The 26,665-nt window shown below is 43.2% G+C and overlaps 1 protein-coding gene across 1 annotated transcript in view; it reads right to left on the minus strand.

Annotated features, from left to right (window-relative positions):
• Nucleotides 1-26,665, minus strand: part of CLVS1 (clavesin 1) — a 100,896-nt gene that overhangs the window by 11,475 nt on the left and 62,756 nt on the right. The window contains exons 3-4 of the mRNA XM_064442649.1: nt 9,727-9,837; nt 8,369-8,604 (exon numbers count right to left, since the gene is read on the minus strand). Of these exons, the coding sequence (XP_064298719.1) occupies nt 8,369-8,604; nt 9,727-9,837 (347 nt within the window). The remainder of the gene's footprint in view (nt 1-8,368; nt 8,605-9,726; nt 9,838-26,665) is intronic.

Here is a 26,665-nt window from a genome sequence, read left to right on the forward strand (position 1 = left end):
TCCCATCCCAGTGAGTCCAGTTCCCAGTATCTCAACCAAGTTTACCACCAAACCATAGTCTCTTCAGTTCTGTGTGCCAATAACGGGGAAGATGGAGCCCTGAGAGCAAAGGGTGTCAGTCTTCCTACTCCCCTGCCCTACATCAGAGGTTTCCTGTCCTTAGCAAGAACAGCACTACAGCATGAAAGCAACCCCGCAGATGTACTATTTAGGCTGGAAAGCCAAACACTGCCACAGCAGGAAAAGCCAAAATGTGGGTTGTGGGAGCAGCAGTCACTTGGCTGAATGTGCGGGGGCACTGTGACCCCTGCATTGCACCCCAGCCCCAGGAGCACACATTGTCCTTTCTCAGAGGTCTCTTTCCTCCCTCAGTGCTCAGGGTAGATAGTGCTGAGCTAATAGGTGGCTATTTATTTTGCTTTCTTCTAGCGGTTCAGCGTGTAGCTCTGTGACACGTTTGCTGCATATTATTCCAAGCCTGCGCTGAAGATAGCCTTTGTTAATTCCCTCCTGAGCTTTTCTTTGGAGTTCATCAACGCAGTACTTGTGTGCCTCTTAAATGCTAATTCATTTACTGCCATAGTGCGACTGTGAGGATATTTTTTTATTTCCATTTTGAATGTGGAAAGCTGAAGCACAGTGAGATTAGGGTCCAAGTTTTCCTCTAATGTGGGGTGCCCATTTCCCAGTGCTGAGAGGCTGAATTTGCAGAGTGCTCAGCATTACATGGCAGACTGTGTGTTCAAAGCACAAGTCCCATTGAATTTTGTTGCAGGTGAACGCTGAGTATTTCTGGAAATTAGACCCCAGAGTCTATAGTTTGGCAAGCTGAAAATAAGCAATGTGCAAGCTCACCATCTGTGTGAAGTTTGGTTTAAGCAACTTGCCAGGCCACCACAGGGGCTTGGGAGAGAGGGAGAGCAGGATCCACTTCTCCAGGGCTGCACCCAACAGGCTCAACCAAAGGATCATTCCCAGACTCCAGCAGCCCTGCCCCTAAGCATCCCCAGTTGCTTGCCCACCAAGTGTGCTTCCTAGCCCAGCTGCTTCCAATCCTTTATGCCTGCCTCATCTTTCAGTCTGCCCTGGGGTTCCTACCCCAGTGACCCCAGTTCCCAGTATCCCAGCTGGATTCACTGCTGAATCCTCATCTCTCCATTTCTCCTGCCAACAGCAGAGAGGGAGCCTGGTTATGGGGTGTCAGGCTTCTAAATCCCAGCTCCATGTCTTACTACAGCCTGGCCTAGTGCAGGGAAAGTTGTTGTGATCACAAGCAAAAGTTGTAATTACAAAAGCCCTCTGCACCCCATAGCCTAGAGAGCAGATGTGCATTGTCAGCATTGAATCAACTTGAGCTGAACTAGTTTATTTATGCTGGGAGGCCAAGCTAAAGCATGAAGCAATCCTCGAGGTCATTAAATGCTAAAATTAAATATGTTTCTACAGAGCATGTGTGAATTGCCTTTTCAAAGGCTTGTAACTCAGCCAGATGTAGGTGGATTTTTCACAGGGCAACAAAAGACATAAGCAGTGTAAAACCATTTGTTTTATTAAGTGTCATGCCTCTAATCTAAACTACTAAACTTTTGGCAAATTTATAGCCAGCTGAAGACATAATTTACAATGCAATATTTTAGGCAGCTTGAACAGCACTGGTTCTGCCATTCCTACCTCCAGCCTGTGTTTGTGCACCCGTGCACCGGTCACTGGTAATTGAGTGCTGTAAACAGATGAAAACCACGCTGTCAATGCCCTGAGAGCAACTGATTTCCTGCCTTGCCCCAGGGGACCCCTAGCACCAAGTTACCCGTTCCTCCTGTCCTTGGTTCAGCCATGGCTTTGCAACTCTGACCTCTTCCTCAGCATCTCTTACTCCTGGCTCCGGAGTATATTCTGCACTGTCTCCCCTGCAGCCTCCCCAGGACCTCCTAATGTGCCAGATCCACCATCTCCTTTCCATTTCTCTCTGATGTATGAGCAGAATTCCGGTCAAAAGCTATAAACCTGTTCAACAGCTAATAACCTATGTTGCTAGATAATGCATACATTATGTGATGTGCATGTCCCTGGGACATCTGCTTTACTATCAAGACATGTCTCATTCATAATGTGTGTATGGGGGAAGCATTTCCATGTAAGCATTCAGAAATTCTCCATTGTTTAAAATAATTAATAATAAAATAGTGAATAGAAGTCTTGCACCATAGGTCTCGCATATTGTAGAGATACTTTAACTGAAGTCTTATACAGAGTCTTTCCCTTTTCCCCCAGCACATGTGAAAGTACACCCCAGCTACAAGCAGCACAACCCAGATGCCATCCACGGGCAGTAAGAAGTTTTCACACATTTTCATACTGGTTTTTATTTGCTGGTATTTTACTATTTCTGCAGTAAATTGGTGCTGACTGTGAACCGGCATAAAACATGACCCATAAAAGCAGAAACATATGGCAAAGGAACATTAAGGTCACACCAAGGGTAACAACTAGAAAGGTCTGCCTTGCACAGCCCAGCTGGGCATATGGAGGAACCAGTCTGAATAAATAAAAACCTTACATATGTCACCCCCACGGATGGCCCCTTTTGGATTTAAAACTGTTCCAGTCAGCACTAGTGTATACCAGTTTTGATACCCTTCCTTCTGGGAGCAGGATCCCTTTTCTGAGAACCAACAATTCGTTTCAGTGACAAATTTGTTTGAAGATCAGTCCTTTTGAAAATGCACACATCAGGAGGCAATAATGGCAAACCCTAGTCTGTACTTTAAAATGCTTTCACTTTAATCTAGGGCATAAAAGTCCACATGCTCTGACTCAACAACGTGGGACAACACATTCCAACAGGTTTTTTCACTGCATTTTCAAAATGCCTAATACAGGGACTTTTGATGAACCACTAGGCAGGTCATTGCATCTTTAGGCGCTCAAGTTTCTGCTTCACAGGAGGAAAAGTTACAGAATCATAGAATCATTTAGGTTGGAAAAGACCCTTAAGATCATCAAGTCCAACCATAAACCTAACACTGCCAAGCCCACTTGATGCATGAATTGTACATTTTCACAGTTAGCATGCTTGTCTTTAAAAGTTTTACCCTAAGTCTGAATTTTTTGAATCTCTAATGAGCTTGACTTGGTGATGGTAATGCCTTGGTGATGGTAATGCCTTTGCAATCCATGTTATCCTAAGAATAATTCTTAACCGCAAATTTTATTAAAGTTATCCTTAATTAAAGTTTGGTTAAATAAACTGAATTAAAAAGCACAGGTTGTTTGGTTAGAATATATATGTAGCTGTTAGGTAAAGTTTCCTTTCTCTGCAGGACAATTTTAAATTGAACTAAGTTTTCAGCTCTGTTTGCACTGGCAGCAGGTTAAAAGCAAGCACTTTTTTGATGCCTGGGAGAGAGAAGGAACAGTCATCTCCCAGGCTGTGCTTGGTGACTGTGTGGGGAACAAACAAAGGCAGAGAACAGTCTTTGTCACTTGGACTGAAGATCAAATTCAGACATCAAGAAGTGACACAGATGCAGCTGCAGAAAGGCAGATCTTGTACAGAAAAGCGAGTCACACACAGGGAGGCAGTGTGCTACTGCAGGTTACTTGCTGCTGCTGGACCCAAGTGTAAGAGTAGGGTGACACCTGGGAAAAAAGAAAGTCTTCAAAGAACTGGGGTCCTCCACATCTTCCCCCATCACTGAATCCATCTCTCCAATTGGGGATGCTCGCACAGATACAGACATGCTTCTCCCACTGTGGCTGGCCAAAAGACTATGCTCTATTGGTACAGTGATATGTTGAGAGCAGTCTCTGACTCTTTAACTGCTAGGCTTAACCATCCACCATAACTAGTCATTACACTGCACACCCAGATAAAACCTCCAGCTGTTCCCAAAAACAACAGCTCATCAACAAAAGCCAGCATGAGTGCCTCAGGCAAATGCTTTGCTTTTGTGTTAGCTCCCGGTCGACCAAAGCAACCCAAGGCCCCTTTCCGACCATCAGGGCTCACAGAAGGTTTGGCCACAGCTGAAAGAGAGGTGATTTTCTTCCCTGTGCTCCGAATTTTCACACCATTTACATCGCTCTCAAATCTCACCGCTCGTAAGTGACAGGCTCCCTGCGTGGATGCAGACCGTTCGGAAGAGATGGCCCAAGACCGGGAAGTGTCTGTTGCCATTGCTGTTCCCAGGATCATCAAATGGATGCGGCCAAGCTGTCAGCTTGAACTGACTTTGCTATTACTGTATTAATGCTGGTTTGTACATTTATTACCTTGCCCATTTCAAACTTCACTGAGCTGAATCTTAATAAACAGATATATTCTGAATGGATTTTTGTTATTGTTGCTTTTTTTTTTTTCCCCTGGCCATTAAGACTCATTATGTGGAGTCATCAGCTGTTTTGCTTTGTTTCCCATCTGTTCATACAGCACTTGGGTTCTGGGATTTTTCCAAGGGTGTGAGATAATACTGCAGATGGGAGTGCAATTTCCACTGTTTTGATTTTGCCCCAGTGGGGCTTCATGTGGCCACTGGTGGAAAAATGACAATTGCAATAATTTTGATTAAAGATTTTCCACATTATAGAAACTTGTCAAATCTCAAGATTTTCAAGACCATGTTGCTACCTAGAGTCAGTGGCAGTTTTTTTCTAAGAGGATTTTCAAACCTTTCCCCATCTATGATACCTCCCTTCTCTGAAGTAAGCAAGGACTGTGGTTTTTTGAGAACAGATCTTATGCAATTTCAAGTCACAGGAAAAACCACCCCTGACTGTGGTTGGGGAGAAGATAATGTTCTGGTCCCATTGCTGTTAAGGGGAGCAGAAACTGGAGCCTAAGGAAACTTTGAGGGGCAAGTCTAGTCTCCTGTGACCACTGGGAGCCACCTTACATCAGACCTTTCACTCGCGTATCAGTTAGGTTGTCACATTGACAAGCTGTTTCAGTAACTCACTTCTCTGATCAGTAGCAAACCTACTCCTCTAATTTGCAGCTAAGGTATACTTTGGACATCTCATACCCATTTGATCTCAAGCCTAAGATGTCCTTTTTCTCAAATACCTGTTCTTTCTCCTCAGTTTTTATTCCCTCCTTTATTTGTGTAGAATGATCATATCCATTTCAACCTTTGCTCTGTGAGGCTGTACAACTATTTTCCATAGCTTCTTGCTGGAAAAATATGTTCTCCACTCTCCTCACCATCCTTGCAACTCTCAGGTGAACTTGTTTCAATTTATATGCGTCTGCCCTGGTGATGGGAGCCAAAGCACTGCTGTCAGTCCTGAAGCAAAGGTACGGGCACGTACCTGCTCCGGCTTCACTCCCTCCTACTGCTGCTTGGTGTTGCATTTTCTCTTTGTCTGCATTTTGAGACTTATTTTAATTTCCAGGTGATGATTTTAGTTTAGTCTCAGGCACATCTTGAAAATGCCCTTTTTTTTTCTCCCTCTGTATTCATATTCTAACATAGATTAAGTGACTACAGAAGTATTATGGTCAGTTATCCTCTGATTTAATTTCCTGGGATTTTTCTTCCAGGTGTATAATTCCTATCTTGTTTTCTCAGCATCTCTGCTTCTAGAATTGGAGACACTATACTTGGCGTAGGTTGTGCCCAGTGTGAACTTCTCTCTAGGCGTAGGATGGCAGTACTACACTTCACAGGGTCGTTTCTCTGTGGTCACAGTGCAAGACTCCAAGCTATTCTAGCAGCACTGAGCTCCAAGATTAAGAAAGCTTTAACACAGCACTGGTCCAATGGCAGATCTAGTGAGGATGTGCTTGTATGGCTTTACAGCAAGCGGCCGCAGAGCCAGGAGCGGCAATCTGCATCCCTGCACCTTGTCATGCAGCAGAACAGTGCTCCATGGGTGGGAACAACCACCCTCCCCCCAGTCTCTGGGGTAAATCCACCTCTCATAAACACTGCCCTTCCCCTCCCCTGCAGCTAATTACTGGGCAGGTAAACCTGCAGTAATATCTGGGAAGTCAGCGAAGAGAAGACCCGTAATTGTTCAGCAAGGCTTCTCATCCTCAAATTACAGAAACCCAAGAAGGCTCAGTCTTCATATATTTACCCCTTTCAGAGGAACATAAGTGCTAAAGAAAAGGTCAGCCACCTTTATTTTTGTGAAACACAACATTTCAGCATAGAAACACTTAGAAAATTACCACATTTACTCAAAAGTTTAAAGATTTTTACGCTGTGAGTGGAGGAGGAGAGGAGAGATTTTTAATGCAACTGCAAAATTATTTCAATAAGGGAAAAAATGATGGGGCAATTGTGAAGGAATTATATTTAAGATGAAGACTAATACTAGAAGATCACCTATGCCTAGCAAAAACCTCTCTGGAGTATCCCGGAATCTCAGCCATGGCTCGAGACTCTCTTTGTGTTAGAGATGTATGAACCTAAAGGAGCAAGGAAGGAGGATATATAAAGACAGGTAATGCTGGTAGAAGTCTGTAGACCTTTTTTAATAGGCCTTAGATATAAACCTGGTTTAATAAATCCAATAAAGCACACAATTATGCTTCCTAAGCATAGGCTTTTACCTCAAGTTAGGCCAAACAGTAATTTCAGGGGAAGAAGAATCAAAGCAAATACTCATAGGAGAATATCTGTTGAAGCAGTGAACTTTTCACCTCTAACAGCTAGTAATGACGACAGGGTACAAGATCAGATGGTTCATTTAACCACCAAGTAACGATATTAGGCTAAAAGTTAGATCTAGTCTGCCCAGAGGCAACATGACAAATTAGAGTCATCCACTCGCCATATTTGTATTAATGCACTTTTGTATTAGTGAACAGATTATAAAAGAAGGCTTTGCCTCGAGGCAGGGTTTTCTGGCACTGAACTAATTTTCAAGCTGAGGTTCTCCCTTGAGGGCACAATAAGACCCTCCTTTCTTTGCAACCGAGGATCTAATCCTCAGCAAAGATTTACCCATGAACAGCTTGTAACACTTCAGAGCTTTAAAAACTGCAGATTTCTTTGTATAAAGCTGCATAAATTGTACACCCTTGAGATATTTAATAATAATGGAGTATTTAGTTAGCATCCTTCTAAAATCATTCAATGTGTTCCACTGCTAATATTAAAAAAAAAAAAAAAAGTTGTTTTAAAATCAGCTCTCTGGGACAGGCTCTGTACACTCGTCCTGGATCCCAGTCTTGGCTGGCTGTCAGTAGTGAGAACTGCTGACTATGCAGATGGCCACCTCCCTTCATGCCGTGGTTGCAACCCTGCAAAGGGTCGTCACCCTGCAGTCTCGTGGCCCTGTGAGTCATGGGACTCACAGCACTTAATGTCAGTTTTCTGTGTGCATGTTTCCAGCACGAGGGTTCACTTTGCAGCTGCAGCAGCGTGGCATCTCTCTGACCTGGGAGGGAGCTGCAAATCAAGAATGCATTTCTTTTTCCTCTGAAGATGAAAGACTTTTAAAATTAATTGCATGACATTATGGCTTGTCTATGTTGTCAGCTTTGATTTTGCTGTGACAAAATGATGGCCGCTCCCTGTCACACAGAGTGACGGCGTGTTTGTGAGCACTGCACTCATCAAGTGGCAGCAGCAAGTTAAAGCATTGCTATGATCTCCATTGAAAGTAGTTTTGAGGAGTGCAGCGTGGGGGGTGAGGCAAGGGCAGATGTTACCCTCCTGCAGGGGACCCAACCTGGCCATCGCTTGCTGCAGCTGGTGTCGGCTCTGCCGTACCATCCGCAAACCTGTGCCAGGTATCCAACCCTCCTCACCCCATCCCCGCAATCAGTGCAAATTACTGAGGGTGATACTCTTGGAAGACGTAATCTTAAGCATTCAGAGCTGAATGCAGAACCACTAGATATAAAATCAGAGGTCCTAAAAGAGCAGCTTTGCAGCTGTTGCAGGGCTGGATGGAGAAATCAGGAGCAGAAGCATCCGGAGACGAATAACCCATTTTCCCTTTAGAGGGCAGTGGTGTTCATCGTACAAAAGCTGCGTTTCCGAGGAGCTAAAACCCTTATCTTCAGTATCTGGGGTCAGCAGCACAGCAGCGACAGCAATAGGAACCAGCACTGAAGTGGTGCTGCTGACTGCACTACACCGTACAGAAGAGCATGTCACTCTGGTATACTTTCTGTAATGCTCTGTGCAGGGGCTCATTAATTTCCCCTTGTTTTCCTTCACAGTAATCAGACGAGTAATTACGGTTCCAGAGAGAGGAGTTCACACTGTGAAGGCAGTCCAGGGTGAAGAGCTCCTTACCATGAATGTTTGCCAAATTACAGCCTCTCTCTGAGCCAGATGAGCCCTTCCTGCTAGATTAATGCCAAACTAGTTTCGGAAGCCAAATAAAAGATGATTTCAAAGGCAATACTAACCTTTTCATGGGTTTGGGCGAGGCCTCCCGCTCCAGGTTGGAGGACGCATGCTTCACGTGCATGGCGTTGTAGGAGGTGTGGGTGTATTCGTTTTCATCACTGTAGTCAGGACCGAGTAACGTTCGTGCCCACGTCCCCATGTCATACGGAGGAAGAGTCCCCCCAAATTCAGAGGGCAAGCATTCAGGGTGTATTAGCTGGTGAAGGCTGTTCAGGTTGTTACCATGAAGAAAGATCTTTAACAAATAAAAAGGAAGTTCAAAGTTATCATCAATTCCTTACTTCATTAAGTATAATAATAACAGCACTAATGAGGTTGGAGCGTCATTAGTTGGCGCTGCACTTAGAGGTGGGAATTTCTGAAGCACTGGTGTGGGCTAGTGGGAGGACAGGGATTAGCTTTGGGTTGTGCAGCTGAAGAATTAGGCCAGCACCATAAACACTTCTGAAAATCCCGATAAGCTTCCTTTTGGCACATGACACTTTCACTTTCTTAAGTACCAGATGAGCGAAAGTGCAAGTCAGGAATAATGACTGATTATTGCTACTGTAAGAGGATAGAGGCTTGTACAAAGAGCGGTGAGAAGAAAAGGGAGATAGTGGAGCTTACTGAAGGAAGATATGAAGAGTAGGTCCTCAGCATCTGAGAGGGCAACCCAGCCCTGCACCCCAGGACTGACCTTTCCCAGGGGTGTAGGGCTGCGTTGCCACTTGGCACTGCTTCAGCAACATTTGTCTCTCCAACCCCGCTTTGCTTTCAGGCTGGTACTACCCTTGTTCTGCCTGGCCAGACATAGCCCGGGGTAGGCTCTGGGTCCTTCTGAGAGATGATCCAGGAGCTGTTTGATAGACTGCAGAGGCCAAGATGACTGCAGGACCACAATTCACATGGGTTTCAGTGGGGAAGACCTGCCTCTTCTGCAGTGCAAGCAAACAGCCTTCAGGCATAGGCATTTTCTGTGGAAACCCCTTACCACCATGTGAAAACAGTCTACTTGCTGAAGGAATGAAATAGGAAATTTTACTTCCACAAAAAGGGTTGAGCTGAAGTTTCCCACACTGCAGGTGACTTCAGCCAGGCCTGATAATCCCTCCACATTGCCAATTCTCTCTATCCCTGAGCATGTCCCGTTAAAATGTACCTACACTCTGTTAGTGATAACAGCTTTCTGGTCCCTGGCTGAGCTATTGATTCAATCCAGACCATTGCAAACTCTAAGTTTTAGTAACAGCAGCAATTCTCCAAGGCTATATGAAAAATGCAGAGAGAAAAAGAAGGAAGAAAACAAAGCAGGCACCTACTCAGTTACTCTGGCTCTGCAGCTTCCTATCCCCTCGCCCCGGCCCCGTCTAATTACCCTTTTCCTTGTCTTGTCTTTGAGGAACGGTTTGATTAGCGTGTACAGGGCATGGATGTACCAGGGCTGGTTGACAAAATGGACTCCTCCAAAACGGGCAGGAAAGCTGTCCTACAGAAAGAAAGAAAACGGAAGGCAGTTAATAGATGCAGTGCTTTAGCCCAGCAGTCAATAGGATGAAAGTCAGAGGAAGAAGTCTGCCTCTTTCCCTCTGCAAAGGAGCACTGGGCTTGCTGGGAGGGGGGGCAGGAGAAAGATAGAAAAAGAAAGGCGCCTGGAAACATTTGCATCAGTTTCTTCTGTTAGCAGACACAGTCCCTTCTCCCCTCCACACACTAACGCATCAGTTGCTGATGATTTAAAGTAGGGTCTCCAGACACTTCGCCTGAACATTTTTTAACTCCATCAGGGCATCTGACTTGGCTGGGATGGGAAGTGAGAGGGGGCTGATGAGCACCGCTCCCTCGAGGGGAAGCTTTCTAATTTCTCATTGTGTGGCGTAAAGCAGGACCCTGGTTCCCACGCACATCGCTGCACAGAGCTCACCTTTTCACCCTTCAGCCTCCCTGCCTCCCCCCTGCTAAAATCATCATTACAATGGCTGACCTTTCGGGGTGAGCGAGCAGCATATTATGGGGAGGAGGATGGGTGGGAAATGCTGATAAGTGAAGGTGCAGGGAGAGCGCACCACGGCGGCGCCATGGAAACTGCCGGAGCCCAGCGCTCGCTGCCAGGCTGCGCACAAACACCCTCGGCATTAACATGCAGGTAGCGTCCCGCCAGGGAGGTGTTTGCAATAGCGTCCTGCTCCGCTCGGCCAGTGGGGCACACTTAATGAAAAAGGAGGTTGCTGGCGTGTCTTTAAAGGTTATTGTATATTGTGGTGGGCATTTTGTACCTACGCTCTCATCTAAAAATTGCGCGTTGCTCAGGGAAGAGCCTAGGCTTTTTCGCTTGCATAAATAGTGGGGAGACCGCTGCTCCTGTGTGCAAATACTCCTCCAGCGAGAGGAGAGGTGTCTGTCTGTCCTCTGTGACAGGAGATCCTGATGAAGCCGTCCTCATCCTGCCTGTGCTCCTAACCCCTACAGCTCAGCATATAAAGACAGAGCATAATCAGGTCTCTTCCTTCAGGGCTTTGGCTTTGGGACTCAGATAGGTTCATTCCCCCCCAACAATTAGCACGGGGTGTTCTGGGGCTTTCTCTCACCTTCCCCTGGAGCATCAGCGATTGAACACAGCTGGTGAGGATATGGGGTGGATTTGTGAGATGATACGGAAAATCCCCTTATACACCTGCTCAGTAAAGCTTCTGTGCCGCTTCAAGGTCAAATTATCTCCCAGATTTAGCACTGTGTAGGCATCCCACCACTTCCAGCCACCCAAGGCAGGTTGGCAGGACTCTCTATGCTCTTTCGCACTGGCCATGGATTGCCCTGGCAGTCATCTTAAACTATACTTGAGTACTGTTTGTGAGTGGCCACAGGCAATAAGTAATATATTTTTCTTTTGTTATACAGTAGTATAAGCTGCTTATATTCAGTTGCTTTCCTCCCACATGGGAATGAAAATTTTGAGGATTTGGAGCTTTTACAGAATAGTCTAAAAAAAAAAATTGTTAAATATTGGAATAGTCCACATTTGCCTTTTTTTCTTTTTTCTTTTTTTTTTTTTTAATTCTATATTTGTCAAGGTTGCTGCCATCCCACGAGCTGTATCTCTACAGAAGAAGTTCTGGACTCCTTTGCTTTTTGGAGCTGAGCTTCCACAGCTGTCCCAGGTTGAACCATAGCAACATAGGTCAGTGTAGAAGATATGGTCTAAGTCTGAAGCAAAGGACAGTAAAGAAATGAGAGATTGGAAGCAAGGAAATAACTTTAAGACAAAGAGATTTATACTGACCTGAAAAAGAAAAATTGTTTTGCCTTCTCACTGGAATGCACAGATGATATTAATCACAGTCTTCAGTGAGAAATGTCAGACTTCATTTCCAAGGGGGAACCTCTGTTTTTTTTAGAACATGTTGACCAGCCTTAATGATACTACATTACCCAGAAAGGACTGAATGCTGAGAATTATAGGAACCAGAGAAAGGTTTAAACTGGCAGACTGCCTCTGGAAAAGGTCGACTAAGTAGAAGGATGTACTTTCCTACATAGAAATTAATTTTATGTCCACCCAACATAGGTTTTTGAGTCCATAAACTAGATTCTGTCTGGTACATCACTAGATTAAGTGTTACAGGAAAGCCCCTCACATAAACAGTTTTGTTCAAAGAAAATTGCTATCATTTCATTCTGAAGGTACAGCCAAAACGCACAAAGACCCTTGAAAAGGCAGCATGATGGCCAGGAAAAAAACAACCAAAGAACATTTTTTTGCGTGTAACTTTCCACTAATTTTTGTTCCTTACCCTATTAAGCACAATAAACTCAATTTGACCTTCATTCCTCAGTCCACCTGCATTTGTAAGGCTGTCAATTCGAACAAGGACAAAGACATAATTTTTTTTTAAAAAACAAAGAAATTTGATATGGGAATCAGCCAGACACTGTTTGGAACCGCAACATACCAATTTTGCAGAAGTCCCTAATTAGAGCAGAGCTGTCTTGGAAAGAAAAGCTCCCGTCTGGAGGTCTGCCTTGCTCAGTTCCAGGAAGATGTATGAGACCTTTCCCATACCCCACTTAGTGTCTCTGCTGCTTTCCCTGGGGCAAGGTGAAAGTAGCTGAAATTGATTTTCTGCTGGAGAGCTTTTGCTTTTAGGAATTCTCATTTGATTTCTCATGTCTTGTGATTCCTTGGGAAGGTGTATTTTATAATGAGGTACATTTTTTTGGAGCCTACTGTGAAAAGGACCCTGGGATCATGCAACCTTTTCTTAACCTGATTCCTTGTTAAAAATGCCCAGTCCTGGGGATATATTTGCATTTTATTCCAATGGCATAAATAAAATATGGCATGCAGGAATTGGTCTAATTATTTGTGGGCACTACTGTTGTTTTATCTGAAAACCAGGCTGGACATATTAGCATGTTGCTCAGAGACGCAATTGCAGCACAAACAAATACATCCAACACAGTGTTACTCTAGCTAACTTGATACTCAGCAATAGCAGAGAAGAAACAGTAAGAGGACTCCAGATACCTGCTTGGGCAGCTAGCTCACTCCAGAATCAGGCCAGGTCTTCCTCACTGGGACATGAAGTGAACTAACACAAGGAATATATCTAACTGTGCTACAGTGCCACCTTTCCCAAACTGTAAATGTAAACTTAGAGGGACAAAATTGTCCAAACAGAGTTTTAGTTGTTTCTGTTGATTGAATGAAGCTGGTGCCAAAGATAGGACTTTTATTTTCCTGATTTGCCTTTTTCTAACTTTATATATTTTTTTCTTTACTGTTTTCAGTTATTCCCCCCTGTATCATCCCCAAAGAAGAAAAAGAAATGAACTCTGGAGCTGCCACAGACACCCCAAAATCCATACAGGCTTCAATACGTCTTCCATTTCAAATTGGAGAAGTGTCTCCAAGCTTGCAGATCAGAGGAAAATGTTATGGATGTCATTGTTTCCCTTCTCTGCTCAGACCTCCCGTGCAGGGAAATTTCTGACCTGAAATGAATCTGAGACTGAAAACCCTCGGTACATAATGTTCCACTAAATAGCTCGGAAGCAATAGCTACGAGGTGAATGAGAGACTATTTTTCAATATTTCTGACCGTTCTTTCCTTCACAACATCTATTTCTTTTGGCATGAGTATGCATCAGAAACCTCTTACTGTGTTGTGGTTGTTGTTCTGAACTGCCTGAAAGCTAAAAATCAAGATGATCTCCCACCATCTCCTCACACCAAAGTGTGGCAGAAAAGCAAAAATATTATGAGAAATATCAAAATCAGGTATAAATCCAGCCTGACGCTCAGGCCCAATCTTTTCGAACTGTATGAGTTGGCTACATAGACCAATGACCTGAGCTCAAAAACCAAGCTACAGTATATTTCTGGTTTATGAGACGTCTGAATTTTGTGACCCAAACATTTTTAAAATGCTTTCATAGCTTCTACCCTTTGCAATCAGAAAAGCAAACACGCATCTTACCACCCAAATGCACTTTAATCTCGACCATGCTTGCCAGTTTACTGCAAATCAAAATATAATCCCCTTTGAAAGAAAATAATTTCCCGTAGATTCAGGAAGATTTTGATCACAAACAAAACTGTTTAAAGTGAAAGGTCGTTTAAACTGAGGATAAAAACAGCATCTTCATGCCTGTGCACTTACATAATCAGTCCCTGTGGTGGATTAAAGCTCCTACAGACTATATTAATAGTTCAGGAAGATTATATTAATAGGTCGTTGATAGTTGCTCCACAAAGAGTTTCCGTGAGCGAGCAATATTAATGGATTGGCATGATAAGGGAAGGAGGCTTTCTGCTCTCCAGCGCCGGATCCAGATTCAGTCTCTGAAACAATGGCTGTGGTTGAAAGTTGCCCCCCGATTTTCACTCTGTCAGATATTGGATAGGTTGTGTTTATCAAAAACATGTTCCTGAGCACATTTGAATGAATGCTGTGTAACGCCTTTGGTGTGGGCAGAGCAGGCTGTCATATAGTGCATGCTAGGAGAGAAGGTAAAGTGTCCCCGCACCGCTACAGCTTCAGCTTCTAATTTTAATGCAGCTCTTAAGAGATGAGTGCTTAGTTTGGGAAATCCCACGGGCAGGAGGAGGTGGGAGGCAGTGGCAGGGTGGGGGGCCATGAGGACCCTGGGACGGGGCTGCTCCCACACCTCTCTGAGCTGTCCCTGGGGCTGCGGGAGCCAGGGCTGCTCCCGCTCACCTGCTGTGGTGCCTGCTCTGAGCCCAGGCACATTTCACATCTCTGGCCGGACAAGTTGCTCATCTTTCCGTTATCTCTTTTTGCTCCCCTGTGCTTTTGAAAAGACAGGAATGCAAAATTAATGTTGCCGGTGGCAATAATTGCAAACTCATTTGCTTCTACCTTGGCATGCCCTCAGAGTACACAGGGCTTGGAAATAGCTGCAGAGTAGGGGAAAACCATTAAAAAAAAAGACGTTAGTGCTAGCAATATGGCAATGTTGACCTGCTCAAATATGACCGTAAAAAGAATTCTTGCAGTTGGGAAGAACTCATTGATTTGGGATAAGCTGTGACTGTAACTGCTCACACCAAAACACTCTCTTTTCCCTGAAGCATACAATAGCAAAGGACTGAAGCAAAATCACAGCAAAATATGAGTGCTTCGTTTATTTTTACACTGCATACCCACATATGTAGATGAGTACACTGAAGTACTGCTGTCAGGGAAATGGAACTGAAAAATGAACATTGGGGTGCATTCTTCTAGACATTTTTCGTTATGTTTGTTATCTCTCCTGCTACACTCGATAACTTTTAAAATTCCTTCATTTGCAGTGGGTTTTTCCCAGTCATTACTGCACATTAGTGAGGTCCTACAGAGCATCTGTTCATGGGTGCTGGCAGATGGCACCAATAAATCAGGTTACAGAACACAGATTTGCTCAGTAAACTTTGATTTGTCCTGATAGAATCATGCTGTCATATCATCTGGTCTAACAAAATAACTTGTAACCTTGGGGCAAAAGAGGGATTTCTTCACTACCTTTTCACAAGAAACCCTTTGCTGAACCAGCTCAGAATAAATTGGGAACAGAAAATTTCCCATAAGCAGTGACTCCAATGGACTGACACCATACCCCGGTGCTGCTTTTTTCTTGCTGTGTGCCCCTGTTGATTTCAAAGTGTTTCACACACTTAAGGTACAGACTGAAGTTCCCTCCAGAAAAAAAGATGAATAAATTATACTGACAGAGAAACAGCAGGTTCATTCAGGGGCTTGGTTGAGGAGGTACACAGAGAAGAGAGGAATTCAAAAGGTGGTTAAAAAATACTAATACAGAGCACTGACACACTGATTTGGAAGTAGCCTATGCATGTGTGCGACTGGGGTGCCACAGTTTGCTCTAGATTAGGTCAGACTAGGCGAGGCCACATCAGAAAGCTTCTGGTGGAGCAGGAAGAGTGAAAGGTGTGGGCTAAACTAAGGCGGGATAGAGCAGGTCACAGGAACAGGCAGCAGCATAGGAAGGGACAATTTTCTGGAGGCTAGTTTTCAAAGTTAGTTTAGGAACTTGCTATGATCTTTGCAGCCAGCTCTAGCAAACCAGGCTAAATTGCCTCCAGTGTCCTAATTTTTGGTGTAAACTGCAGCTCAGAAACACTTTTGTATCCAGCTTTCTTAAGTGAGGGCGACTGCAAGCTGAGTCGTTTCTATTCCTGTATCTCACTGAACATGAACATCTAAAATTAGTTGGGGGGGGGGAGGGAAAAGCATCAGGAAGATCATGAAATCTGAAAGTAGTTTAGGGCTTAATTAGAACCTGCAAAGTGCGCTGGGCACAGTGCAAGCCTTGCCTGGGAGCTTGCTGGATGAATGCAAGCGCTGCTGGCTGAAGTGTGTGACCACAGGTCGGCCGTGATGCTTCTTTGCTCTCCCTGGGATACCAAACCCTTGGCTGGCTGTGACATGCAAGCTTTGGTTGCTCACTCAAAATCACCATTAGAAGAAATTCTCTATGCAAATGTTATGTTTCTGAGAGAAGTGACGTCTCTCCAATCCTTTCGCTGACACTGGGAGTTAAAGCAATGTTGTTCATCTCTGAGCTGTTGGTGGGTTGTGTGGGTGTGAGTTGCTCTCAGTTTTAAGTGTCTGATAAAGAAGTGGGGTTTTTTTCCCTGTAGCCCCCAAAATGTTCTATTTTTAATATACACTTTTTGGAAAATAATAACTTAAATATTTTTTGAAAGTAACTTTTTAAAAAATTAATTAGTGCTATTAACCACTGTAGCCAAAATCTACAATTTTCCTTAGCTGACCTGATTTAAACCTCTCTCCCTAGCTATTTCTATTTCCATTGACAGGCCTTGTTCCCATCCTGAAGGGCAGTAGATCTGTGGGACACTGTGGTTAAAAGCACAGGGAGTGAAGGAGTGAGGGCAGAGAAGATGACACTGAGGCAAACCCACTAGGATTTAAAAGGCTGTTGAAAGGAAAGAATAAAGTCCTGAAAAGGGCAAAGTACAGCACATTTCTTGTCCAGCACTACTAGGATTTAAAATAAAAAACCCTTTACAAAGTCTGCCTCTTCAGATATTCATTGTTGTGCTGATAATCTACATCATATATGTAAAATATTTATTCCATATTTTGTTCATATCACTGCTTGCTGTATCTATGTATCTGCTCCCTGCCAAAATAGCTCTGTGTCTGAGCTGAGGGACAACGAAGGCCAAACTGTCATGGTGAGGACAAATGCCCACAGCATTAGTTAAAGTCAGCCAAAGAAAAGCAATTAAAAAAGGTCTTGTGGCACTTGCCTTTCTTCTCAGGAGACCTATTGACTTTGCAGAAAAGCTTTCCATCTTGCCTATGAAAGTGCCAAGGTGTTACACAGAAATCATGCCGTCGGATTACACTTGTGTTGTGATTGAAAGCCGATGATGGAGTAAAGGAGATTTTGTTATTTATAGTGCTAGGCAACCTATTTGGCGCTGAACAGAAGTCTGCCGTAGCTTGGCTCGAACAAAGCCTGGAATCATCTTAAAGCTTTTGCATGTGCATTCATATATAGGGCGGCATGTAAAGGAGATTATACACTGTTATTGTGATGAGATTATAACCTAGAAAGAAAAATGGTTTTTCTAACTTAGGTCAGAAAAAAAATGATCAAGCAGTTTTTTTATTGGCATTTGTTGACTGACTGAAAAAACACTATCTGACAGAGATTATTCCTTTTCCAGTAAATTTCTCTGCATCTAGCAAGAAGTTAAGAAAATCCTTTGTGTTGACTTCTCCATACAGCTCCTTGAAGGTATCATAGCCTTCTAGCACTCATTTTCTCAATGCTACCTGCTAAACAGAAGCTAGATTCCCATCTCACTTCACTAAGAATTTAACTTTTTGCCCTAATTTGTTTGAGACTGGAACCTAATTTTAACATGGAAGGTTTCCCTTCACGTAGATCTCACACAAGCCCTTATTTTAACATAATTTCTATGGTCTCTGTCATCCTTGACAAATGTACCTTGATGAGTGTCCCTCTGGTGAAGATTTTTTAAAAATTATTTTTTCTCTTTCAACAGAGGAGTGTGTGTGTGTGAGGGTGGGTGAGAAAACCCTGTGACCTACTTTGTTTTAAGGGGAGTCGATGCCTGTGCAGTGGTGGAAACCCAGCTCTGGGGGGATTCACTTCTATGCAACTCATGCTGCATTAGATAAACACCTGAAAGCAGCAGCAGCTTTGCTTTGTCTACAACCTCTTGTTCTTCAAAACAATAGGAGCCTAGTGGGAAAAAAAAAAAGTATTATTTGCATGATTCAGTCTCTGTCCTTGTTCTAATACCTTAGTGAGATTGCTTAACTTTCTTACCCCTCCATAATAAAGGGAAACTTGTTTCATGTATTTGTGTCTCACAAAGTCCCACGTAGTCACAGGGCTGAATTGACAGGAGCAGACCAACCTGTTGGCTTTGCAATAGAACATAATCTCGTTGTGTCTGCCCTTTTGTGATCTTTTTCTCTTTTTAATTTTTTTTTTTAATAATAGAACAGTGTCTTGATAATTGAATGTCCTTGAAATAAGTTTTGAGGACAAAAAAATTGAGTAATACTAAAGATACAGGTGAAAAGATGTAAAGATACATTGTGGAGAACATTTTCAGGAAAGCTGTTTTTACCATGGCAGAGCACTTTAAATTTTGTGACATTTTGTATACCCCGCATTTAAGAAACAATTTGTGGAGACCATTTTGCAGTGAAAAGCCTTGCAGTACAGAGAACACATTTATATTTTTCCCCCGTGGTAATAGCACCACCAATAGCTAAGATTGTCTGATGTTCCATTTGTATTTCATTATAACTTTGCCAGAGTTTTACATTTTGTGCTCAAATGGTTCAATAGGGATCTAGGACAGTTTTGGGGGCTGGAGGATGAGGTTGAGGAAGTGATTTGAGTGTTTCTCAATGGGCTTGAGGGGGAAATATTATTTTCTGCACTTCAAAAATATTTATATGACTACTGGAGGGTAGAGATTTAAAGCTCAAAGCCTCTGGGGCATGGACCTGACCTTTAATATAAGGTTTTCCTAGTGCACATGATTTTACTGCTGCAGCGAGAATTTGCAGCTCCATGTGTGCATATGCCAGAATGCATTCAAGGAAGTTTGGAGGTTGAGAGGTTTCATAAACTAGACCAGTCATAGTGATAGCCTTTTGCCTTAAAAGCTATGATCAGTGAAAATCCTTAGAGTTCATTAACTATGTTCTCCCAACAGAGCAGCTGTAGCCCTGACCCGTGGATGGGAGGTAGAGCTTTCCCTGCAGTGGTTGCTCTTAGAGGTATTGTAAAACACCAGTGGAATCAGGGCCCCATGAAGCTGTACTTTGATACAGGGATTTCTCCTTTTCCAAGTGTGTGACTTTGCCATTTTAATGTTTTTTTTTTGTGCTGTGTTCACCACCTAAAACAATGCTAGGTGACAGCCAGTGTTGCTTATCACATAATCACTCAGAATCCAAGGCTTTTATCAGTCCGGCAGTGTTAAACGCTGTATAAACCTTGTACTCTTTGTTATACAAAATACATGCTTATATTCTCTGCAACAGCTCTCTCATTTCAACAACACCACTCCCCTTCTTATTCCTCACTATCTTGCTTTACTGCAACTTTAACTCTGACTTCAAAACAACTTAAAGATAGTGGTAGGAAAATTATATCTGCTGTCTGTGCAGGTGCAAGGAAAGCAGGGCACTAATCAGTGCATCTTCGCAGCCTTTTCATTATCATCAGCTGAGCATGGATACCAGACTGTGGGGATAATTCCAGGACACTGTTTCAGTCCTTTGACCTCTTCTATATTATCACCTGCTCCCACTACAGTCTTTGAACAATAGGTGTCTGAGGGTTACCAGTTAAGCTTATTGCCCGAGTAGTGCTTGCACTGCCTACCCCAAAAGGTTATTCTTAATTGTGTTTTCAGGCAGCACGGTGTCAGTCTGCAAGCTAACGATTCCTCCATTCTCCTGTTCTACTCTTAACAATTTATTCTGATTATTTTTTCTAAGGCCAAGAGCATTAAAAAAAAAAGACTTCTCTGGATTTGTTAAAACTATTGCTAGCAGGGAGGTGTGACCCCATTTCTCACCCACCTCAGATTAAAAAGCCATACAGATTTTCCTCCTCTTCTTGCTTCTTATATTAGATTAAAGTCATGCATTAAGCACAGCTACACGAAGTCTTAAAGGAATTAGGCTTTCCACCCAGAGACTGGGTGTATGCTGTGTCATATCCCTGGAGGTCATTAAATTTGCTAGGTAGGACAGTCAGTCTGTACCTTCTCCTTTGAAGGCTTCCAGTTGAGAACTCTTTCCACCTGAAGGCATATAGCAGCATATCCTCCTTGTTAAACTCCAAGTGTTTTATTACTGTTCCCTGCTTGAGTACCAGGGCATTTGCAATTCAGTGGGTGCCATTTACTTTGAGTTTAACAAGACTTTGGGCACAGTAGCCCATATGGTCCCTCTAGCAAATTGGAGAGATCTTGTTTGGAGAGGTGGAATACAGTGTGAGTAAAAAACTGATCAGATTTCTGGGATTCAAGTGTTGAGATCAGAGGTACAAAGTCTGCCTCATGGTCATTTACTAATGTTTTTTTTTCTCTGAAGTTCATACTGGAGCCAGTACAGCTTAATGTCTTTATAAATGACTAGGGACTAACTAACCCTCAGAAGCTTTGGTGATGGTACCAGGCTGTGGAGTACAGCTGATATGCTGGAGGTTAAGGCAGAGACACCCTATTCAGAGAGATCCTGACAGGCTGGAGAGATGAGTTGCTGGGAGCCACATCAACCAATGCAAAGTGCTTTATCTTAGACTAACCCCATGCAGCAGGACAGGTCATGCACTGAGCAACTAGAAAGCAGCTTTGCAGAAGAGGACCTAGGCATCCTGGTGGGCAAGATGAATGCAAGTCAGCAGAGTAGTGTGCTCTTGTGGCAAAGGTGGCCAACCTTGACCTGGGCTGCACCAGCAAGTGCATAACTAGCAGGTGAGGGAGGTGATCCTTTACCTCTATTCAGCAACTGTGAGACCACATCTGCTGTGCCCATTTCTGCCCTCCCCACTGCAGGAGAGGCTGACATACTCGAGTGAGTCCGTCAGAGGCTGCCGAGATGGCCAGGGGGTGGAAGAAGCAGCGTATGAGGAGAAGCTCAGAGAACAGGGTCTGTTCAGCCCACAGAAGAGGAGGGTAAGGGGGAATCTTGCTGCTCTCTGCAACTAATTAATGGGTGCTTACAGAGATGACATCCAGACTTTTCTCAGGGAGAAAAGACAAGGTAATCAACATGAGTTGCAGCTGTGGTGGAAAGCCAATCCACATATCAGGGAAAAGGTTTCATGGCAAGCAGTCAAACACGGGAATGCTTTTCCTGAAGAGGCTGTGGAAATCCCATCTGTGGAGATGTCCATATCTCAGCTGAACAAGACCCTGAGTGACCTGATCTAAACTCAAAGTTGGATCTGACTTCAAAGTTTGCCCTACTTTAAGCCATGAATGGGATCAGATGACTTTCAGAGATCCCTTCCAACCTTAATTATCCCATGATCCTGTGATATTTTATATGTGTGGGTCTGCATACATCTGAAGTTCTCAAACTGTTCCTGCTCTGTAATTTACTTAGTCATGTTCCACACTTACCACTGACTGGTCTCTGGTTACTCAGGGATTCAGGTTGCAGTTTCAATTTAAAGCTGAAACTTTTGTCATCTTTAAAATACGCCACAGAATTTATTATAAACTAATGGGCAGGAAGGTAAGGCTTATTTAAGATATACTTTGCCGCAAAACCCATATTATGAGCACAAATGATAGCAATAAACAAAAGAAAATAATCTGTTCAGACCAGAGGAAAATCTATATCACTAACTTCCTGCATTGAACTGTTGTTCCACAAATGAAGGATTTACTTGTTATCAGGAATGTGCTGGGTGAACAGAAGTCATCAGAAAAGCTGCAGTCCCTATTAACCGCTAGAGTATTTCACACATGCCCCAATGCATATTAATCCCACTTATGTCCATCAACTTAATTAAAACCTCTTCATTACTGAAATCTATAACTGGCACAGAAAGGTATCAGAGCTTAGGAAAGAGTATTCATCTACCCTATTCACTGGACAGCTTTTCAGTGGTGCTAAGTTATTTCTGGCAGGAAATAAACAATTTCTGCTGGAAATACAGCAATTCAGAAAACATCTGGGATTTGCAGCCAAAGCCAACATTTGTCAGCAAGCATTAGTGAGAAGTTAGTAGAATCGCTGAAAGCTTTGCAGATGCTTGACCTGGGATTCCTTTTTTTTCTTTTCTTTTGTCAGTGACACACTTTTATCATATATATGCAGTAGTGTGCAGGTATAGCATATCTTTGCAGAAAAATCCAAGGTAAAAGCCACTGACAATACACTTACAATGCAGAGGTTACACTAATATCTTCCTTCCCCACTTTTATTAGGGGTCTGTCTGGGAAAGTCAGTTCATCCTTATTGGTATCATCCCCTCCAAAATTTTAAGACCAAACTGTTAGCAAACTTCCTTCTTTTTTCCCCCAAATTCTCTGCTCCAGGCACTATCTTGTTTCAATTTTGAATTTAAAACAAACCTTAGGCACACTCTGTTGTACATTCTGGGAGAGACTACTCTGTTAAATAGGCTCTGCTATTTGAACTGGTTGAGTTGTGAAGGAGTTCACCTTATGAAAGCCTGCTCAGTGTGAAATCCATCACTGAACTCAGCAATTTCTTCCCTCAAGGTGATTACTGAACAACTAATTTTCCCAAGAATAAACAGCAAGGAAATAATCTAAACAGAAAAATAGAGAAGTTAAATGTCTTGCCAGCACTGAAATTCTTTCAGACTGCAGAAGATAATTGGAGTCATTTGCCTAGTGCTTCAGTCTGTATCCATAAGCCAGAAGTGCCACTGGAAAGGTAACTTAATTTATGACAGAGAAGTTCTGAAGCACCTTGATTGTCAAAAATATTTTCCCATTAACTTAGGCATCAGAGGCTAATTATGAAAGATTATTACAGCAATTTGAGCACTACGTTCAAGGTAAAGTGAAACATGTCAGATGTATGTTTTTGAACAGGCATTACAAAGAAGGTGGTAAAAATAAAATTATTTTTGTGATTGATAGAAAGTTAAAAAGAGTTTTTCAATTTTTGGAATCAAATTCAGTATGTGATAAGATCACAGTTAGATTCTTGGAAAAATTATTCAAGGAAGCGTCTACTGAAATACCCAGAATCAACTTATGGGAAAACAATTAGCATTTCTAAAGCAATGAAGGACTTGCCTGAAGTTTGAAGAGGTTAGATGTTGCTTTGATGACATGGACATGAAAAGAAACCCTCAATGTTTCTGCAAATGAGATTGAGGCAGCAAAGCATAATGCTGTCAGTGTGGGAGTCCACAGAGCCCAAGACTCTGAGAAATCCAGAGTAGACAAACAACTCACGCAAGATAGTATTTGGCATTTGTAAAAGGTTCACAACACTACACAGGCGTTTACAAGCATCAGCAGAGATCTGTAGAGGAAGGAAGCAGATGACTTCATGGCAGTATGGAAAACATCATAGCAAAAGGTGAATAGACTGCCCACCTCTCCTGGTTTCAGCTGGAATAGAGTTAATTTTCTTCATAGTAGCTAGTATGGGCTATGCTTTGGGTTTGTGCTGGAAACAGTGGTGATAATGTGGAGATGTTTTAGTTGTTGCTAAGTAGCGCTCACACTAGTCAAGGACTTTTTCAGCTCCCCATGCTCTGCCAGGTGCATGAGAAGCTGGGAGGGGACACAGCCGGGACAGCTGACCCCAGATGACCAATGGGATATTCCATACCATATGGCATCATGCTCAGTATATAAAGCTGGGGGAAGAAGGAAGGGGAGGGGACATTCAGAGTGATGGCATTTGTCTTCCCAAGTAACCATTACACTTGATGGAGCCCTGCTTCCCTGGAGATGGCTGAACACCTGCCTGCCCATGGGGAGTAGTGAATGAATTCCTTGTTTTGCTTTGCTTCCACGTGCAGCTTTTGCTTTACCTATTAAACTGTCTTTATATCATTCCATGAGTTTCCTCATTTTTACTCTTCTGATTCTCTCCCCCGTCCCACCAGGAGGGAGTGAGCGAGTGGCTCCATGGTGCTTCGTTGCTGACTGGGGCTAAACCATGACACCACCTGAAGGCCCATGGGACACAGACTGATTTTCCATGATGTTTAGGTGCACCAGGGACACCAATATCAGCAAAGACAAATCACTGATGGTAGAAGTAATGAAACTCTGGTCTTATAGAAATAAGATTTATTCCATTATAGAATTACATCAGTAAGTGTTTGGATAAAGAAAAATATTGAAAAATATGGAAAACTTAAAAGTTATACTAGTACCAGAAGGAAACAAGATGTTTATTTTTGATATTAAAGGATGCCAACTTCTGGATCTCAGAGAGTGAATTCAGTCAATGGATGGACAATTGTTGACAACAGCTGAAGAGTAAACTAAGGATGCTTTTAGGAAATACAGGAACTCTCAGAGTATGGAATAGGGATGAAAGGGTTGAGATAGTCCATGGCTCATCTACCCATGAAAGTTTTTCCTGCCATAATTCCGGCTACAGTATGAGATGGCTATCACTCTAGGGAGAAAAATATAACTAAGAACAACAAGTGAAGGGAGTGCTCTTACAGATCATGTAAAAAGCAAGCAAAAACATTCATTCGCATACAAATGACCTAAAAATGGCATCTATTGCAATATCTCTAATGAGAAACTGAAAGGGCAGTAACACTCTGGGAAGTGACCTTATGAAACTGGGGCATTCATTTGTGCATGATCATTATCTCTTTAGGAAACTGTTTTCTTAGAATGCCATTGGGTTGTGCTCAGAGCCAGAAGTTTTTTGCTTGGAAATACAACACATTTGACAGTGTAAACAGTACTAAGTTATGCATAAATTACATTAGATATGGGGAAGAGTGTAAAAATCCTGTCTGGAGGCTTCAAGCAACTCAGAAAGGCCAACAAATTAAGACATAAACTAAACAAATTAAGATATAAAGTTGTCATGGTTTTAGCTGGGATAGAGTTGATTTTCTTCACTCTAGCTGGCATAGTGCTGTGCTTTGAACTTAGCACAAAAAAAATGCTGAGATAACACACAGATGTTTTGGCTGTTGCTGGGTAGCGCTTGTACTAGTCAAGGACATTTCCAGCTTCCCATGCTCTGCTGGGTGCACAAGAAGCCGGGAGGGGAGGGGGCACAGCTAAGAGAGTGGATTCAAGATAACCAAAGGGATATTACATAGAATGTAACATCATGCCCAGTATGTTAACTGGGAGGGGCTGGCTGGAGGAGGGAGGGAGCAATCATGGCTCAGGGCTGGGCAGCGTCGGTCGGCGGGTGGTGAGTGGCTGTATCGTTTGTGTTTCTGTGGGTTTTTTTTACTTCCTTTTCCATTTTATTATATTAACATTATCGTCATTATTATAATAATCATTATAATAATTATTATTTTATTGTAATTATTAAACTGTGCTTATCTCAACCCACAAGTTCTTTCGCTCATCCCATTCTCTTCCCCATCCCACAGGGGTGGAGGGGGAGTGAGCGAGCGGCTGCGTGGTGTTCAGTTTCCAGCTGAGGCTGAACCACAACAAAAGTGTACAGATATATTCCAGAGAACCCCATGGGAATGCCTCCCCCAGAAGACCCTTCAGAAGGGGGAGCTGTAAGGAAGTTTGTGCCTCAAACAAGCTGCCTGCACCAGCACCTTGAGAGGGCTACTGAGAACATACATGGAGAAGGGGTAGGTCCCAACCAGGTCTGTATTTAACATTGTGAAATTACTGTGGCACCACTGATGTGCTGGAGGTCATGTGAACTCTGAAGACAAGATGCCTGTGCTTGTCAGCCAGCTGTCAGAGTCACTTTGGCCTCACAGATGTCTTGAGACAGGTAGAGCAAAGCAGCAAGTTCAGTATGGTTTGTGAAATGATGCTAGCAGTGATAAAGGTGGGAAGCAGTCATGCCAATGTGCAGTGGCCTCATCCTGGCTGCAAGCGACACTGTTGCACCAGATGGGTACAACCAGAGGTGGAGTAGATTTTTCTCAGCTGAGGCAGCTGAGCCCCAGGACACGCGACAGCAAGAACTGAAGGACCTGTCCATGGCAGAAATGGTAGCATGGGTATCACAGCTGAGATCCAAGGGTCCATGTGACAGTACGGTGCACCTCTGATGTTAATCAAGCTCGCAGATGCACACAAGCACGTGTTACACAGCCCTACACTTTCTCTCTGACCTTCCTTCTGGCCTCTTCTGGACTGTTCTTTCTGAGATGCCAGTATGAAGTGGATGAGCTGGAGGTGGAGGTGCAAGTTAGTGAGACACTAGTTTCATTGCTCTGCCTTTTCCTATTCCTCCAAGAAAATCCCTGTGTAGTAGAAAAAGAATATTTGTTCCTGTTATGCTGCAAGGCTTGTCATAAGTTTCAGGCTCAGACTGCAAACCATGACCTGATGCTAATGTTCTTGAAGTGCTTTTCTGTGCCTTCCCCCGCCCCCCCACATTGTTGTCATTCTTTCACCCTTCCCATAATCCATAGTCCTTTCCTGGCTCAGCTAAGCTTGTTGAAGCAAAATCATGGACAATATATTTTAGTGTGCGTTTTGTCTTTCATTTTGATTGACTTCCCATGTGTTTTTAGAGCTACAGGTCAAAAGCTTCATTGCTCCCAGCTGCCTTATAAAGTATTCTTCTACATAAATAGTCCAT

Source organism: Phalacrocorax carbo, chromosome 2, assembly GCF_963921805.1.
Source record: "Phalacrocorax carbo chromosome 2, bPhaCar2.1, whole genome shotgun sequence".
Classification (NCBI taxonomy): Eukaryota; Metazoa; Chordata; class Aves; order Suliformes; family Phalacrocoracidae; genus Phalacrocorax; species Phalacrocorax carbo.